At 59.2% G+C, this 14,221-nt stretch overlaps 2 protein-coding genes across 2 annotated transcripts; one reads left to right on the top strand and one right to left on the bottom strand.

Moving 5' to 3' along the window:
* Positions 1 to 61: 61 nt before the first annotated feature.
* LOC113223434 (protein FAM131C-like) lies at positions 62 to 4,077 on the top strand (the record flags this gene model as incomplete). Its single annotated transcript, XM_026452902.1, has 4 exons — positions 62 to 155; positions 2,452 to 2,634; positions 2,900 to 3,010; positions 3,794 to 4,077. Coding segments are annotated over 4 exons (672 nt in total), but the record flags the coding sequence as incomplete, so codon positions are not given.
* A 1,125-nt stretch (positions 4,078 to 5,202) lies between these two features.
* On the bottom strand, positions 5,203 to 13,733 carry LOC113223435 (chloride channel protein ClC-Kb-like). Its single transcript, XM_026452903.1, has 13 exons — positions 13,274 to 13,733; positions 12,821 to 12,905; positions 12,606 to 12,707; positions 11,906 to 11,990; positions 11,455 to 11,628; positions 10,955 to 11,024; positions 10,691 to 10,801; positions 10,092 to 10,305; positions 8,716 to 8,849; positions 6,982 to 7,070; positions 6,733 to 6,813; positions 5,994 to 6,080; positions 5,203 to 5,639 (listed from the first exon to the last, which is right to left on the bottom strand). Exons 1-13 carry the CDS (start codon positions 13,644 to 13,646, stop codon positions 5,592 to 5,594), a joined length of 1,653 nt encoding a protein of 550 aa, XP_026308688.1. The 5' UTR covers positions 13,647 to 13,733; the 3' UTR covers positions 5,203 to 5,591.
* Positions 13,734 to 14,221: the final 488 nt, after the last annotated feature.

Raw genomic sequence — 14,221 nt, forward strand, 5'->3', positions numbered from 1 at the left:
TGGAGGGATGTTGGCCAGCAGTGTGGCCCACCCTGCTCAGCCCTCCTGCCCCTTCCTCCAGAGGTGCTCCCAGACCACCAACGGCTACCTGTCCGACTCCAGGTCCTGCCCCAGCAACTACAACGTGGCGGCCCTGGCCACCTCGTCCCTTGTGGGTAGGTTCTGGCTGCAACTCTCCTGCCCATGGAGAACGCACAGTCCCACCCTAGACCCTGGCTGTGGGAAGGGCACAGCTGAGTTGCAGGTGGGAAGACGGCAGCCCTGTTGGATTCTCCATTTTCTAAATGCCAGCCCTGCTGGATTCTCCATTTCTAAATGTCACAGGTCACCGGGGGACCAGTGGCTCAGGGTTCTGCTTCCACGGGTTAAACTGCTGGGTTCTTAATAAGCTCTGAGGGGGTGGGGCAGAGTTTTTCAGATGTCTGTCTGGCATGGTCTCCCTGCCTCTCTGCCAGTCACATCACCTTCATTCAGGTTCCCTGACATTGGCATGACTGTGCAGGTGATTCCCTGGAGACTGGCCCTCAAGAAAAGCCAGCAGTCAGCGGGGGAGGCAGAGCGGGCTGGGAAGGGGCTCAGCAGGAGTCTAGCCCTGCCCACCTGGTCCCACCGCAGCTTGGGAGCATGACTAGTACCCCAGAATTGATGGCACGCTATGGCAAGAGGCTGGACTCTTTTTATTTTATTTTATTTTATTTTTGAGAGACAGAGTGTCACTCCGTCACCCAGGCTGGAGTGCAGTGGTGTGATCTTGGCTCACTGCAACCTCCACCTCCCGGGATCAAGCAATTCTCCTGCCTCAGCTGCCCAAGTAGCTGGGATTACAGGTGTGCGCCACTACACCCAGCTAATTTTTATATTCTTAGTAGAGACAGGGTTTCACCATGTGGACCAGACTGGTATTGAACTCCTGACCTCAGGTGATCTGCCCGCCTCAGGCTCCCAAAGGGCTGGGATTATAGGCCCGAGCCACTGCGCCCGGCCAGGGGCTGGACTTTGTACTCCCCCACTGCTGCCTCACTGGCTGCCCCCTGGGAGGAATTTGCAGCCTCCTGGGCATATCTGGGTGAGGCAGCTCCCCCCATTGGCTCAGGGCGGTTCTGCAGAGCCGTGGTGTGATCTTGGCTCACTGCAACCTTCACCTCCCGGGTTCAAGAGTTTCTCCTGCTTCAGCCTCCCAAGCAGCTGAGATTACAGGCACATGCCACCATGCCCAGCTACTGTGTGTGTGTGTGTGTGTGTGTGTGTATTTTTAATAGAGACAGGATGACAGGATTTTATCATGTTGGCCAGGCTGATCTCAAACTCCTGACTTCAAGTGATCTTCCCGCCTTGGCCTCCCAAAGCACTGGGATTACAGGCGTAAGCCACCGCACCAAGCCTCGTCTTTCTTAAATATCATCATTTCTCACATCATGGCTTCGGAGACCCTAGTGACTCAAAGATCTGTGTTGTCAGAGTTGGTTAATGACATTCCTGAACCATTGCTGACAGCCCCTCTCCATCTTCCACACACAACTCCTCTCCTCCCAAAGCCCCCGACCACTCCTCTCTGTCTGCCCAGCCCTTGCCAGGTCTGTTGCTGGGTCCCTGCAGTAACCCCTAATCTTCCAACTGGGGTGTCTTTCTAAACAGCTGTGCTAACTGGTCTCTCTCTTGCTCATTACCCTGCTGGGGCTCCCCATTGCACAAGGAGAATATCTGAGCCCTCCACCTGGTTCTCTCCAACCCTGTTCCGGCCCTGATCAGCTCCCCGCTTCTCCTGTCACCCAGTCCTAATGTGGACCCCATGTCTCACCCCAGCTAGTCCTGGACTCATGCCAGACTCTTCCATGCCTTCATCCTCTTCTCATCTCTGAAATGAAACCTCCAGTCTTGCCTCCATCAGTCCAAACCCAACACACCTTCAAATTCCAATCCCAGGTCCCCTCTTCCAGGAAGCCTTCCCTGCCTGCTCCATCCACCCAGGTCTCACCTCCAGCACAGCTGGCAGGCTACAGAGATGCTCTCTCAGAATGTATTTAATGGATCATGGAGAAAGCTGGGGACTCATGAGTGGTCCTCAGGTGGATCTCCTTGGGCGGAAGGGTCTGAACTTAGTCAGAAAGGGAGCGAGGGGTGTGGGCGATCTGGGGAAGAAGCACCCAGTGGGCGGGAACATGGACTAGGAGTAGGATGCTGGGAGGAAATGCGGATGCCAGTGGGTGGGGGCATTGAGGGGAGGGGGCCGCAGAACTCAGAGGGCTCAGGGCAGGAGTGAGAAGGAGGCTTTGGAGGGCGGGAAGAGTTAGATGGGTATAGGCCCCTGGGGAGGTGTGGGGCACTGATGGAGACCATGGCACACTGAGGGAATGTGGGGTACAGGCCACCAGGTGGGCCTGAGGCACGGGGGCCAGGCCCTGGGCTGGGCCTTGTGTCAGAACAGTCACCCACATGCCCTCCATGCCCCAGGGGTGGTGCAGAGCATCAAGGACCACATCACAAAGCCCACGGCCATGGCCCGAGGCCGCGTGGCCCACCTCATCGAGTGGAAGGGCTGGAGTGCCCAGCAGGCAGGCTGGGAGCTGTCCCCAGCTGAGGACGAGCATTACTGCTGCCTCCCGGATGAGCTGCGTGAGGCCCGCTTTGCTGCAGGTCAGCGAGGAGGGGGACTGGCCAGGGCTCTGTGGGGGTGAAGCTGGGACCTTGAGGGGCCCAGATCACTGCATAGACATTGTCTGGGCAGGAAAAAATAATGGCAAAGGGTGGGGGGCTGTTAAGTGAGAATTCTTGACCACTGGGGCGTGGATGGGCAGCGCTGAGAGGCGGCCACCCTCCAGCCTGTCCTGGAGCAGCTCCATTGGGCACTGAGGCTGTCCCCACCCATCCCCCACTGAGCCAGATCTCGCTGTCCCCCCAGGGGTCGCTGAGCAGTTTGCCATCACAGAGGCCACACTGAGCGCTTGGTCCTCGCTGGACGAGGAGGAACTGCACCCCAAGAACAGCCCCCAGGGCATCATCCAGCTCCAAGGTACAGCCCAGGAGGTCCGGGGGCGGGGGGGAGCAGAGCGGAGCTGAGGCTGGATGCCTGCCCACCACCAAATGCAGTGTGACCTCGGCCAAGCCCCTTCCTTTTCTCAGCCTAAGTTTCTTCACCTGCAAAATGCGGCACTGATCCTTGCCCTGCCCATTGCCCGGCAGTGCCAGGAGCAGGAAGGAGAGAATGAGCACAGTGGGGGCAGGGATCGAGTGCTTACCGCACTGAGGGCTGTGCACCAGGCATCTCCCGGAACCCTCACAGCAGCCCTAGGGAGGGGGTCCTGTTGTCCCCATTTTACAAATAAGGAAACAGAGGCACTCAGAGGTTCAGAAACTTACTCCAAATGACACAATTAGAAGCGTCAGAGCCGGATCTGAAACTTAGCACCAGACGCAAGCAACCGCCTTTCTAGAAGCCCAGGTTACTATTGAGGGCTTCAAGGAGCCTTGGCCCTGGGGGAAGCCTGTGCTTAATCCTCCCTGACAGATGGAGAGGGACGGGGAGGGGACAGAGGCCCAGGGGAGCACTGGCTGTCCCAGTTCTCAGAGAGCACAGGCTGGCTCCAAGCCCACTCTTGACTCCTCCGTTTACTGCCTCGAGGAGGAACCTGGGGCTCAGAGGGTTTTGGTGACTTGACCAAGGTCACAACGCTCGCCAGTCACACAGCTGGATTTGGAGGCAGGTGTTCTGCCCCTTGCCCTTTCTCACACCCCCAGAGAGGGCGAAGAGCCGGATTCGGGATGCCATTCCCCCGTCACCCCGTTGCTTTTCCAGATCTGGAGAGCATCTACCTTCAGGACAGCCTTCCCAGTGGCCCCTCGCAGGATGACAGCCTTCAGGCCTTCTCCTCACCCAGCCTCTCCCCTGACAGCTGTCCCTCACTGGAGGAGTCCCCCAGCACCGCTGGCATCCCGCAGCCCCCCAGCCCAGAGCTGCAGCATCGGCGGCGGCGGCCCGGGCACCAAGGACCTGAGGGTGGGACGCACCTACCGGGCTCCCTCCCCTCCGTGGACAGCGGCTCCGTCTGGGAGGAGGAGGACGAGGTGTTCTATAACTGAGGCGGGGGCTGTGCTGGTCCGGCACCTGCTCACACCATGACCTCGCCTGGTGGGCAGTCCAGGCATATCTGGATCCCGGGGTCCAGGGCGGGGCATCTCTTGACCCCTCGGGTAGGCACAGGGTGGGTGTGACAGGGATGGGGCCAGCCCTCACCATGGCCTCTCTGTGCCTCGGCGGACCTGCCCCAGCAGTGGCAGCCATAACCCCTCCCCCTTCATTACTTCACTCAGGTGGGCACCTTCCCCTGCAGGGTGTCTGCCCTCGGGGAACTCAAGGACTCTCAGAGACACCAGGGCAGCCTGGCCCAGAGGAGCAACAGCCAGGCCCCCAGGAGGACAGCCATGGAGAGAACTGAAACCCACTTAGAGTGGGGTCTGGGAACCCTGCCTGTACCTGGGGCTCAGTCCCTCCCCACTCTCTCTGTGTGTCTGCCCCCCAGCAAAGGTGGGGTGGCCACTTCTGGTAGCTAAGCCCCTGCTCCCCGGCTGTCCTCACCGGGACATCTGTCTCTCTGGAGTGTCTGTCTGTCTGTCCCTCCCTCTCTGAACCTGCTTCCTCGGTGTCCCCTGCTCCTCGCCCCCAGGAGCCCACTCTTGCTCCTTGCAGCTCCCTCCCATCTCACTCAAGGATCTCTGAGGACATTTAAAGTGGTGGGTTCACCCTGGTGATCTTGGCCTGGTCTCTGCTGGGGAAGATGTGACCTTGGGCCCCTGGGGAGAGTCCAGAGGGAGTCAGGGAGGACCCTGAACCCCAACACATACACAACCAGGCAACCTGGGCCACCCAGGTGTAGAAGACTCATGGAGGATGCCCAAGGCTCGGTGGACTCCCCAAGGAACCACAGTTGGGTCCTGGCTTTATGAGCTGTGGCTCAGTCAAGCAGGAGACTAGGGCTTGAGTGACACAGCGTCCCACTTATGCATGAGGACAAGCATCATAGACCTGGTGGGAGACCCTCTCTCCCTACCATCTCCCTGCCGAGAAGTGGAGCATGAGGAGGAGCCCAGGGGCCTGAGCCTGCAGTGTCCACGTGACCACGGGAAACTCACTCTGGGCCAGCGCAGGTGAGGAGCTCCAGTCCCAGGTCAGCAACCTTGCAGCTGAGATGAGGGATGGACAGCGGCTCTGGGAACCAGCTTTATTTTTCTCAGGAGCCTCTCATTGGGAATCAGACAACCCCAGAGGGCATCTGTGCCTGCCCTTCGTGACAGCGTACTCCAATCTCGTTATTCATTAATGTGATGGCCAGTCACTGAGCACCTGGCAGACACTGGTTTTTCGTCATCTCACACTCAGCTCTGTCCAAGGTGGGATTTGTCTTTCAAGGCAGGAGCCATCGTCACACCCAGGATGAGCCATCTTCTTCCGGGCTAGGTTAGAGTTGTCTGTTATGTCAAGGAATGGAGCTGGGTTGGAGTGGGGGTAAGGGGTGGTGGGGGAAGAGAGGCAGGGTCTCAGCCCAACCTCAGTACCAGGGCAGCTGGGGTGCCCTGTTTCATCTTGCTGGACTGGCTCACTTTGGGGCTGGTGGATTTGTCAGGTTGGAAATTGCTTTCTTCATCTAGAACAGAGAAAGGGGGAGGGAGCTGGAGGGGGGATGTAGAGGAGGTTGACAGGGCGGCACCAGCATTTTTAGTCCTCTAAGGGTGGTTTCTGGGTGAATAGTAGAGCCCGTGCCACCCCATTGCACAGATGGGATCACTGAGGCAGAGAGGGGTAGGCTGGCCACTGGCCAGGAAACAAGATAGGGGAGCCAGGCCCAGTGGCCAATCTGGGCCAGGAAGAGGGATTCATCAGTATCCTCTGAATCCCCCCAGGTTTGGATGGGAGCATGCTAGTGTCCCCCCCCGCCCCACCTCCCCAGCCTTCTCAGGCATGGGTCCCCTGCTTTGCTCTGCCCCTGGGACCCCGGTACCTCCACCCAGGACACGCAGCCCACAGCTCTGCCCCGCGATGTCACGAAGATGGACTGAAGGTTCAACAGCTCAAAGAGGTTGTGTGCCTGGATGCGGGATTGTTAGGAAACACTGGAGTGTAGAAGGCGCCCAGCCCACCCTCTGGCCTCTGAGCCAGGAAGAGGGGCCGGGCCTGATGTGTGTGGAAGGCAAGAGACCGAGGCCTGCAATATCCAGTGTGGCCACTGGGGGATGCCAGAGTCCATGCAAGGGTCTGGGCAAGGCCCCAGGTGGACAGGACCCACTATCCAGCCCCTTCCAGCAGCACAGAGCGGGCAGGACCATCTCCAGGTTCCCTGTGGGCCTCTGCCCCTTCCCCGCCCATGTGCCAGGCTCTGTCCTGAGTGGCTAAGTCTTTTTTGCAAGATCACACAGGGAGAATGTGGTGGACCTGAAACTGAAGCGCACGTGTGCCCTGGTTCAACTCCACTGTCTTTTCACCCAGATACTTAAACATTTGCCACTCTCCCACTTCCCTCATCTCTCCGCATCATCCCCGCAACCCTGGCAGTGAGGGGCGACAGGGCAGGAGCTGCTTTGCCCAGTCTGCTGATGAGGACACAGGCGCAGGAGGGGAAGGAAGCAGCATAAGGTGGGCGGGGGCGCGGGTTGGGAGGGGAGGCGGAAGCCTGAGCTCCTCATCAGCTCTTTCCCCACCCAGGGGCCTCATGTGTCACACTCCCCAATTCTCCCTGTTACCTCATGCAGGGAAGTCTCTGGGGACAGCTTCAGGGTCACTGGTTCCGTGGGGCAGCCCCCAGCCAAGATGTCCTGGAGACACTGCTGGGGGTGGGGAAGGGTTACAGGGGAAAGGTTATAGGTGCAGGGCCAGCCTCTCCAGGATGCCTCTCTCAGACCACCTCTCCCTCAGGAGATCAGTGGGCCCCTCCTGTCCCAGCCCTGCTGACCGATGCCCACCCCATCCCCACGCCCCTCAGGAGTACCCACCTGGTGTCCTGGAGCCCAGGAAAGAGGCTCAGCCTGGAGGGCCCGCACCAGCTGGGCCCTTCGCACGATGCCCACCAGGATCTGGGACTCTGGCAAGTGGAGAGGGAGAGGGAGGGAAGCACAGTAGGAAGAAACAGGAACTCACATTTACTGAGCACCTACTTAGCCAGGAACTGTGCTGGTGTTCCTATGGGGCTATTGTAACTATTGTCTCCCATTATAAAGGCCAGGAACTGAGGCTCAGAGACAGACAGGCTAATTGTCTTGCCCAAGGTCATTCAGGTGTGGTAGCTGAGGGTGGCTGAGTGAGGCTACCAGGGGGCCAGGAGGGACCCTGGCCACCGCTGAGATCCCCCACATTGCAAGGCCTCAAGACAGAAGCAAGCTGGGGACGCCGGCACGATGAAGTCTCTGTGTCAGGGCTGGGCTTTCTCCTTCGTTTTCCAAGAGGCTTCACATCTGGCACAGCCCAGTGAAGGTGTGAACCCAGGAGGACCCTGTGTTCTGAGGTCCTACTGTGTGCTGGGGCCTTGGCAAGCTTCACTCCGGCCCTGGGGTATCAATGGCCTTGTCGGATATTTAGTTTTGAGGGCCCAGCTTGGTGTTTTTGCTTTCTGTTGAGTGGAATGAAAACTTGACACTTAGACATGTAAATGTCCCCCTTCCCTTTTAAATGAACAATGAAGGCTATTTCTTGGGTAAGCAGTGGGGTTCCACAGCCTGGACCTGTGTTGGTTGGAGCACTTTGCTGTGGCTCTAAGGGTAAAAGAGGACTTTGTCTTCGAGGCTAATTCTTTCTTTGCTCCAGGAGGTGAAGACTCTTGGGGGGCTTATCCGAAAGCAAACATTTTCAGATGAGATATTTGGCATGTTCCACAGCATAATGCTAACAGTCTTCCAGTTCGTGGGGAAAGAAGGGCCTAGCATTTGGAGTGAGAATGTCTGGCAATCATATACTCTCTTGATCCCTACTTTCAAGATGATGAAAATGCAGTACATAAAGCTTAAGTGGTATACTCGCAGTTATTTAGCTCATAAATGGCTTTATCCCTCTTGGGGTGGGCATAGGGGTAACCTCACTGCACAAGGTGCCTACGCAAAGTGCAAGTGGAGACCAAAACCCAGCTGTGATGTGCTTGCCAGGTGTGCACCTTATCTCATTTGCACAGGGGGACACATGGGCTGACAGCAGACTTGAGTGAGCAGGGTTACCCCCAACCCCGCCTTATCTTCTGAATGCAGATACCGGACTTGGACCCACAGGAAATGATGCTCTAGTTAAGGTTTCCGCAAGAAGCGGGTTCCATGCCTTTTAACAAGGGTCACCATGCTTTTGTCTTTAAGGAGATGTTTTCCTTATGGCAACAGGGATTTGGGGGAGGGGTCTCATTTGGGGAATGCTTAAAGGGAGGCCTGTAGGGAAGCTTCCAGAAGACCCTGGTGGTGTCCCCATGCTCCTACCCCAGCAGCTACCCAGGTGCCTTACAAGCACCCGGCCGACTCTCTTTAGACATGTCAACCACCCCAAGGGAGGGTGGCCATGATTTCCATTTTACTGATGAGGAAACTGAGGCTCGGGTGAAGTGACTTGCCCAAGGTCACACGGTTGGTTGCTTGCCCAGTGACTTGCCCAGGTCACAGAGCCTGGATGCAGATCCTTCTGCCTGACAGGTCCAAGAAGGAGGCAGAGGGCATCCCCCACCCCCGACTTCCTCCTCCCTTCCGGCTGGGCACCTGTGCTCTCCACCAGGGGATACTCGGCCACGTCTGTGGAGGTCACGACCTTGACCACCTCCTCCAGCGGCGTGTCCTTGGCCAGTGTGGTGATGCTGCGGTTCATGAAGTGCTCCACCCTCACGCGGTGGGAGCTGCAGGCAGAGGGGCTCCCATCAGGTCCCGGAGTCGGGGATGTGAGGCCCAGGCCGGCAAAGGGATCTGGGGGGAGCTTTGCTTGAACTGGGGACCCTGGGGACCCACAGCTCTGGAGTGTGGACAGGGCCGGAGAGGTTCGTGGAATGAGGGACTCCTGGAATCCACGGTGGGAGGAAACCTGGGGACCACGTCACTGATGACCCAGTTCCTAATTCCCAGCCCCCTGGACCCCAATGTCCCCCAGACCAGCTCCACTTTGTCCTGTTTTACCCAGCGGCCTTCCCTGGAAATTTTAATTTGAATAAAAAGTATATGCGGATGGGCACGGTGGCTCACGCCTGTAATCCCAGCACTTTGGGAGGCCGAACCAGGTGGATCACTTGAGGCCAGGAATTCGAGACCAGCCTGGCCAACGTGGTGAAACCCCGTCTCCACTGAAGTTACAGAAATAATCTGGGCACGGTGGCACATGCCTGGTCTGAGCTACTTGGGAGGTTGAGGCAGGAGAACTGCTTGAACCTGGGAGGTGGAGGTTTCAGTGACTTAGATTGTGCCACTGCACTCCAGCTTGCGTAACAGAGTGAGAAAGATTCCGTCTAAAAAAAGAAAAGGAAAAAAAAAAAAGTGTATGCCTCCACCAGGGAAAAACTTGAAAGTCTGGAAACCACTGGGGTAAGCAGCCCTGTTTTCCAGATGGGGAAACAGGTTCAGAACAAGGCAGCAGCTTGCTTGTATTTGGAGCGGGGCCTCGGACCCAGGGACTCTCAGAGCCTCTTTGGTCTGCCTTTCTGGCACCAGAAGCTGCTCTGGTCCTATCTGGTTGAGCGAAGACCTTAAAGCCCATTTCCATTCTCGTTCCACCTCCTGCTCCCAAAGTTCCAGTGAAGGCTGCAGAAGTGGAGAGAGGGGAGGAGACCCAGATCTGGTGCTGGAGCAAGACATGGCACCTCTCTGAGCCCCGGTTTCCTCAACCTGTACGCGGGGCAGTACTCATCCTCCTGCTGTGGAGCCCTGCTGACCCCTAGACAGACACTGAGGCCACAAGGCCAATAACTTGCCCAAGGTCACCCGGGGCACTGGGGAGAATGGAGACCAGAGCACAGCTGTATGTCAGCCCCTCCCAGCCCCCATGTCCAAGGTCTGCTGTGGTGGCATTTCTTTTTGGAGGTGCCCTCCACCCCCCGCTCTATGCGGACACTATGACCCCCTTCAGCCAGCCTGAGGTGGGCACCGCTCACCCGATGTTGCGGCCCAGAATCCGCGGCAGGTATGGCAGCTTCTTGACAATGATGGTGCCATCGTAGAAGGAGGGCTGGCAGCTCTGTGCAATGGCGTTGGCTGCCAGCACCGCCATCAGCACGGGCAGTGCATGCACTATCTGGCCGGTCAGCTCAAAGGCCAGCAGCGCCGTGGAGATGGTGTGGGTCACAGCCCCTGAGAAGGCTGCAGCCCCTGCAAGTGCAGAGCCATACAGTTCGGCTCAGGCCAGGAGCCAGGGGCCAGGGGCCAGTCTCATGTGAGGGCATAACTAGCCTGGCTGTGGTCAGGGCCCAAGGCAGGAATTGTAAGAGGCCATAGCCTGGGCACTGTGGGAAGCACCACAAGGCCTGGGCTCGTGAGAAGAGAGGGATAAGGGAGGCCATGGGACTGGGGACAGGACAGGAGCCATGAGGGAGTGATGGGCCCCGGGGAATGGTGGGGCTCAGGACGGACAGACCCCCATAATGGGTGGGGGATTCACTGGAGGACTCAGTGCCCTGGGGAACCATCAGCCAGTTCTCCAGGTCCAGCCCAGCCCCACGACATTGCCTACCCAGCAGGGCCCTGACCCACTCACCTGCCAGGGCATAGCCCCCGGGCATGATGGGATTGGTAACCCCTCCAGCCACGATGCCCTCAGGAAAGGCGACAGCTAGAGCCTCTCCCAAGAGGCGCCCGATGGCAGCTCCTGGTCAGACTTAGGGTGAGGGGAAGCCAGGCTGACCCAGCCCCCACAGCCCTCCATCCCTGAGGACCATCCTCAGTACCACCCGGGAAAAAGGTGAACCAGGATGCATGGCCCTGCCCCAAAACTCTCAGAACCTCAGGACCCCAGACTCACCAAGGATGAAGATGGGCATGAAGTACCCGGCAGGGATGGGGATGGTGGTGGCCAGAATCAGCATCCAGAACTGCAGGAATGGGGAGCCCAGGGCAGAGGTTAGAGGCCGCTGAGCACGGCATGGACAAGAGAAGACAGGACAGGGGACAGGGGAGCGTCCTAGAGAGAAAGAGGGTGCCCAGCCATGCGCCCATTGCCAGAGTCTGGCATTGGGGGGGTCCTCACCCTGAGAAATGCCCACTGTGTGCCTGGCACTGTGCCAGGTACATTCCTTTCTTCCTCCTCAGCCTTCCCAGTGACCACCCCACTTTAAAGATGGGAAGAGTGAGGCCCAGAGAGCTGAAGTCACTTACTTGCCCAGGACCATGCAGTGGGCAGGGGACACATCAGGAAGTGTGGGTGGAAGGCCTGGGCTCCATGCCACCAGGTGCAGGGAGGCACCCCCCCGCCCACCAGAGCTGGTCCTGGCTCTGTGCACATCTGGGGACCAGGGGGCCCACCTTCATAACCAGGAAGAAGGCAAGGATCCCAAAGATGGTGAACCGCGGGTGGTACCATTCCCACCACAGGTGCTGGGGGTCGAGCTCCTCGGGCCAAGGTGGGCTGGAGTTCCGGGTCATCAGTGCCCAGGAATGGTTGTCGAACAGCGAGTCCAGATGCTGCTTCATGGACAGCTGTGGTGGGGCAGGTGGGAACTGGACTTGAGGGGCCCCGAGTGGCAGGCCCCAGCCGCCCCCGCACCGCCTGACCCTGCCTGGAATCCTCCTCTGCCACTTCCCAGCAGGGGGCCTTGGGCAGGGCTCTGACCTCCCAGAGCTATGGTCTCCTTATCTGTAGAATGATGCCCAGGTGTTGCCCTTGTGGGGTGCTGAGGGGATTATGTGAGACACATGTAAAGGGGAAAACAAATGGGGGTTCCCACTCCTGCCACCCCCACTCAGGGCCCCTTACCCGAGAAGCTAGGAAGCGGCCCACACCGGGCGGGTAGGTGATGGAGGCGAGAACCAAGGTGGCCAGGGCTGAGTACACAGGCTTGCTGTGGGGGGTGGGTGAGCTCTAGGGCTGGCCCGGCCTTTCCCACATCCCAAGGAGAGGGAAGCAGGGCCTGGCCCAGGCAGCAGCAGAGCAAGGATTGGGGAGGAGGAAGGGCGGGAGCAGGGAACATGGCCCCCTCCAGGGGGTGGAGCCTGTGAGGTGAGCCCCTCACTACTGGGTATGACTGAGGGCAGAGGAATCACACAGGAGATTAAGAGGAGAATTGGGGCAGAGGCAGGCTGGGAGGGAGGAGAGAGTGGGCTGTGCCGGGGCAGGCCATGTGCATCTCGGGGCAGGAGGGCTGGCCAATGCTAAGGCCAACACCAGGGGCCACACAAGATTTGAAGGGGCAAGGGTTTGAGGCTCAGTGAGGGGGTGGGGGTTCGCTGAGAGAGTGTAGACTGAAGGAGGGATGGGAGTTCAATGGGGGGTTCGTAGCCCAGTAAGGAAGGGGGGACAGTGACCATGGGGACTTGGAGAGGGGTGTTAGGTGCTCCATGGGCTAGGGAAGGATTTAGGGGCTCAGTTGGAGGATGGGGGTGGGGCTTTCTACATAAGGTTTGGATTCCACAAGGGGCTCGCTGAGAGGTCCCCAGCCCCTAGGCCCGGAGCCTACCTGGTGGCCAGCAGTTTGGAGCTGAACCGATTGGTCTTGATGAAGCTGAGGAAGGTTCGCTGACAGAAGAGGTAAGCACAGCTCAGGATGCCACAGATGCCACTGGGGGGATAGAGGGCGGTAAGACCAGAGCCTGACCCCAGGGCCAGGGGCCGCAGTCCAGGCCTGGGGGGAATGCCATATTGGACTCTCAGGAGCCCAAGGCACCCACTCACCCCAGCGCCACAAAAAAGAAGATCTCTGGCAGGTCGAAGGGAACGTCCACCCGGAAACTGGTCTTGTAGAGGGAGGTGATGGTCTCTGGGGAAGGAGAGCGGTGGGGAGCCGAGATGGCGCTCCTACCCCACCTGCACACAAGTCCCAGACTAACAGCCCAGGGTGGAGGGGGTGCCAAGTCCTGACCCGGAATCTGTGTCCTGGCATTCCAGGCCCCCACAACCAGGCTCCTGCCTCCCTGCCCAGCCTCATCCCTTCTACCCTCAGGGCCCCTGCCTTTCATGCTCAACACAGGTCAGCCCCTTCCATCCTCCCAGAGAGGTGGGAACAGGGAGGAGGAAAAAGAGGGAGAGAGAGGGAAGAGGAGAGCAAGGGGTGTACAGAGCGGGGAAGGGAGGGCCCCTCACCCCAGCCCCCAGGCAGGGCCAGGGTCAGGCAGCCCAGGGTCTCACCCTGCTCACTGTTGAAGACTGCCAGGAGCTGGAACATGAAGGCCCCGCAGGTGGCCGCAAAGAAGCCCCTCCAGTAATCCCAGACAGAGAAGTGGGAAGACATGACCTCAATGCTGAACAGGACGCCTGGGGGCGACACTGATCTCAGGTGGGCCCCCCACCCCCACCCACCTGTGGCTGCAGGGCCCCCTCCCCATGTCACCTCCTCCCTGACCCATCTGTCCTGCTCTGCTACAGCCTGGACAGGGACAGACAGGAGGGGAGGGGAGGGCATGGGCCCTGGGCTGGGAGGAGCCCGCTGCCCAGAGACCGTCCAGCCTGGAATGCGGGTGTGCGTCCTCTCACTATCAGGTGGGAACGGTTTGATCCCCATTTTACAGAGGAAGAAGCTGGACTCAGAGAGGCCAAGGGGCCAGTGGATTTCAAACCCAAGTCTGTGTAATGTTACCCTGAAGCCTCTCAACACTACCTAACCATGCCCCCCACTACCCGCCCCCCACCGCCTCCGGGGGTGGCTATACCCAAGGCGGGGCGGAAGTGAGAACTAGAATGAGACCCAACCCCTCCTCCAGGCTCTCAGCTGGGCCGAGGGAACCCAGGGTGTGAGGGGAGGAGCTTGAGGGACCCGGGGGCGGGGCATGAGGGGGTCTCACCGCTGAAGGGAGCTGCAAAGACTGTGGCCACGCCCACTGCCGCCGCTGCCACCAGCATTTCGTTTTGCTTGCTCTTGTTCTGGGGGATCCGAGTCCGGGGCTCAGCGTCAGCCCCCTCCCTCCCCACTCCCAGTCCTCCAAGGAAGCCCCCCAGTCCCTAACCTCAGGCTCCCTGATGGTCGTGGTGCGCACACGGCCCAGGTAGGCAGCCATCATCACAGACAGGTGCACGAAAGGGCCCTGCAGAGGGAAGGGTGGGCCCAGGGCCCAGGTGAGGGCAGCACAGACAGCCTCA

The sequence above is a fragment of the Piliocolobus tephrosceles genome, unplaced genomic scaffold (assembly GCF_002776525.5).
Source record: "Piliocolobus tephrosceles isolate RC106 unplaced genomic scaffold, ASM277652v3 unscaffolded_41337, whole genome shotgun sequence".
NCBI lineage: Eukaryota > Metazoa > Chordata > Mammalia > Primates > Cercopithecidae > Piliocolobus > Piliocolobus tephrosceles.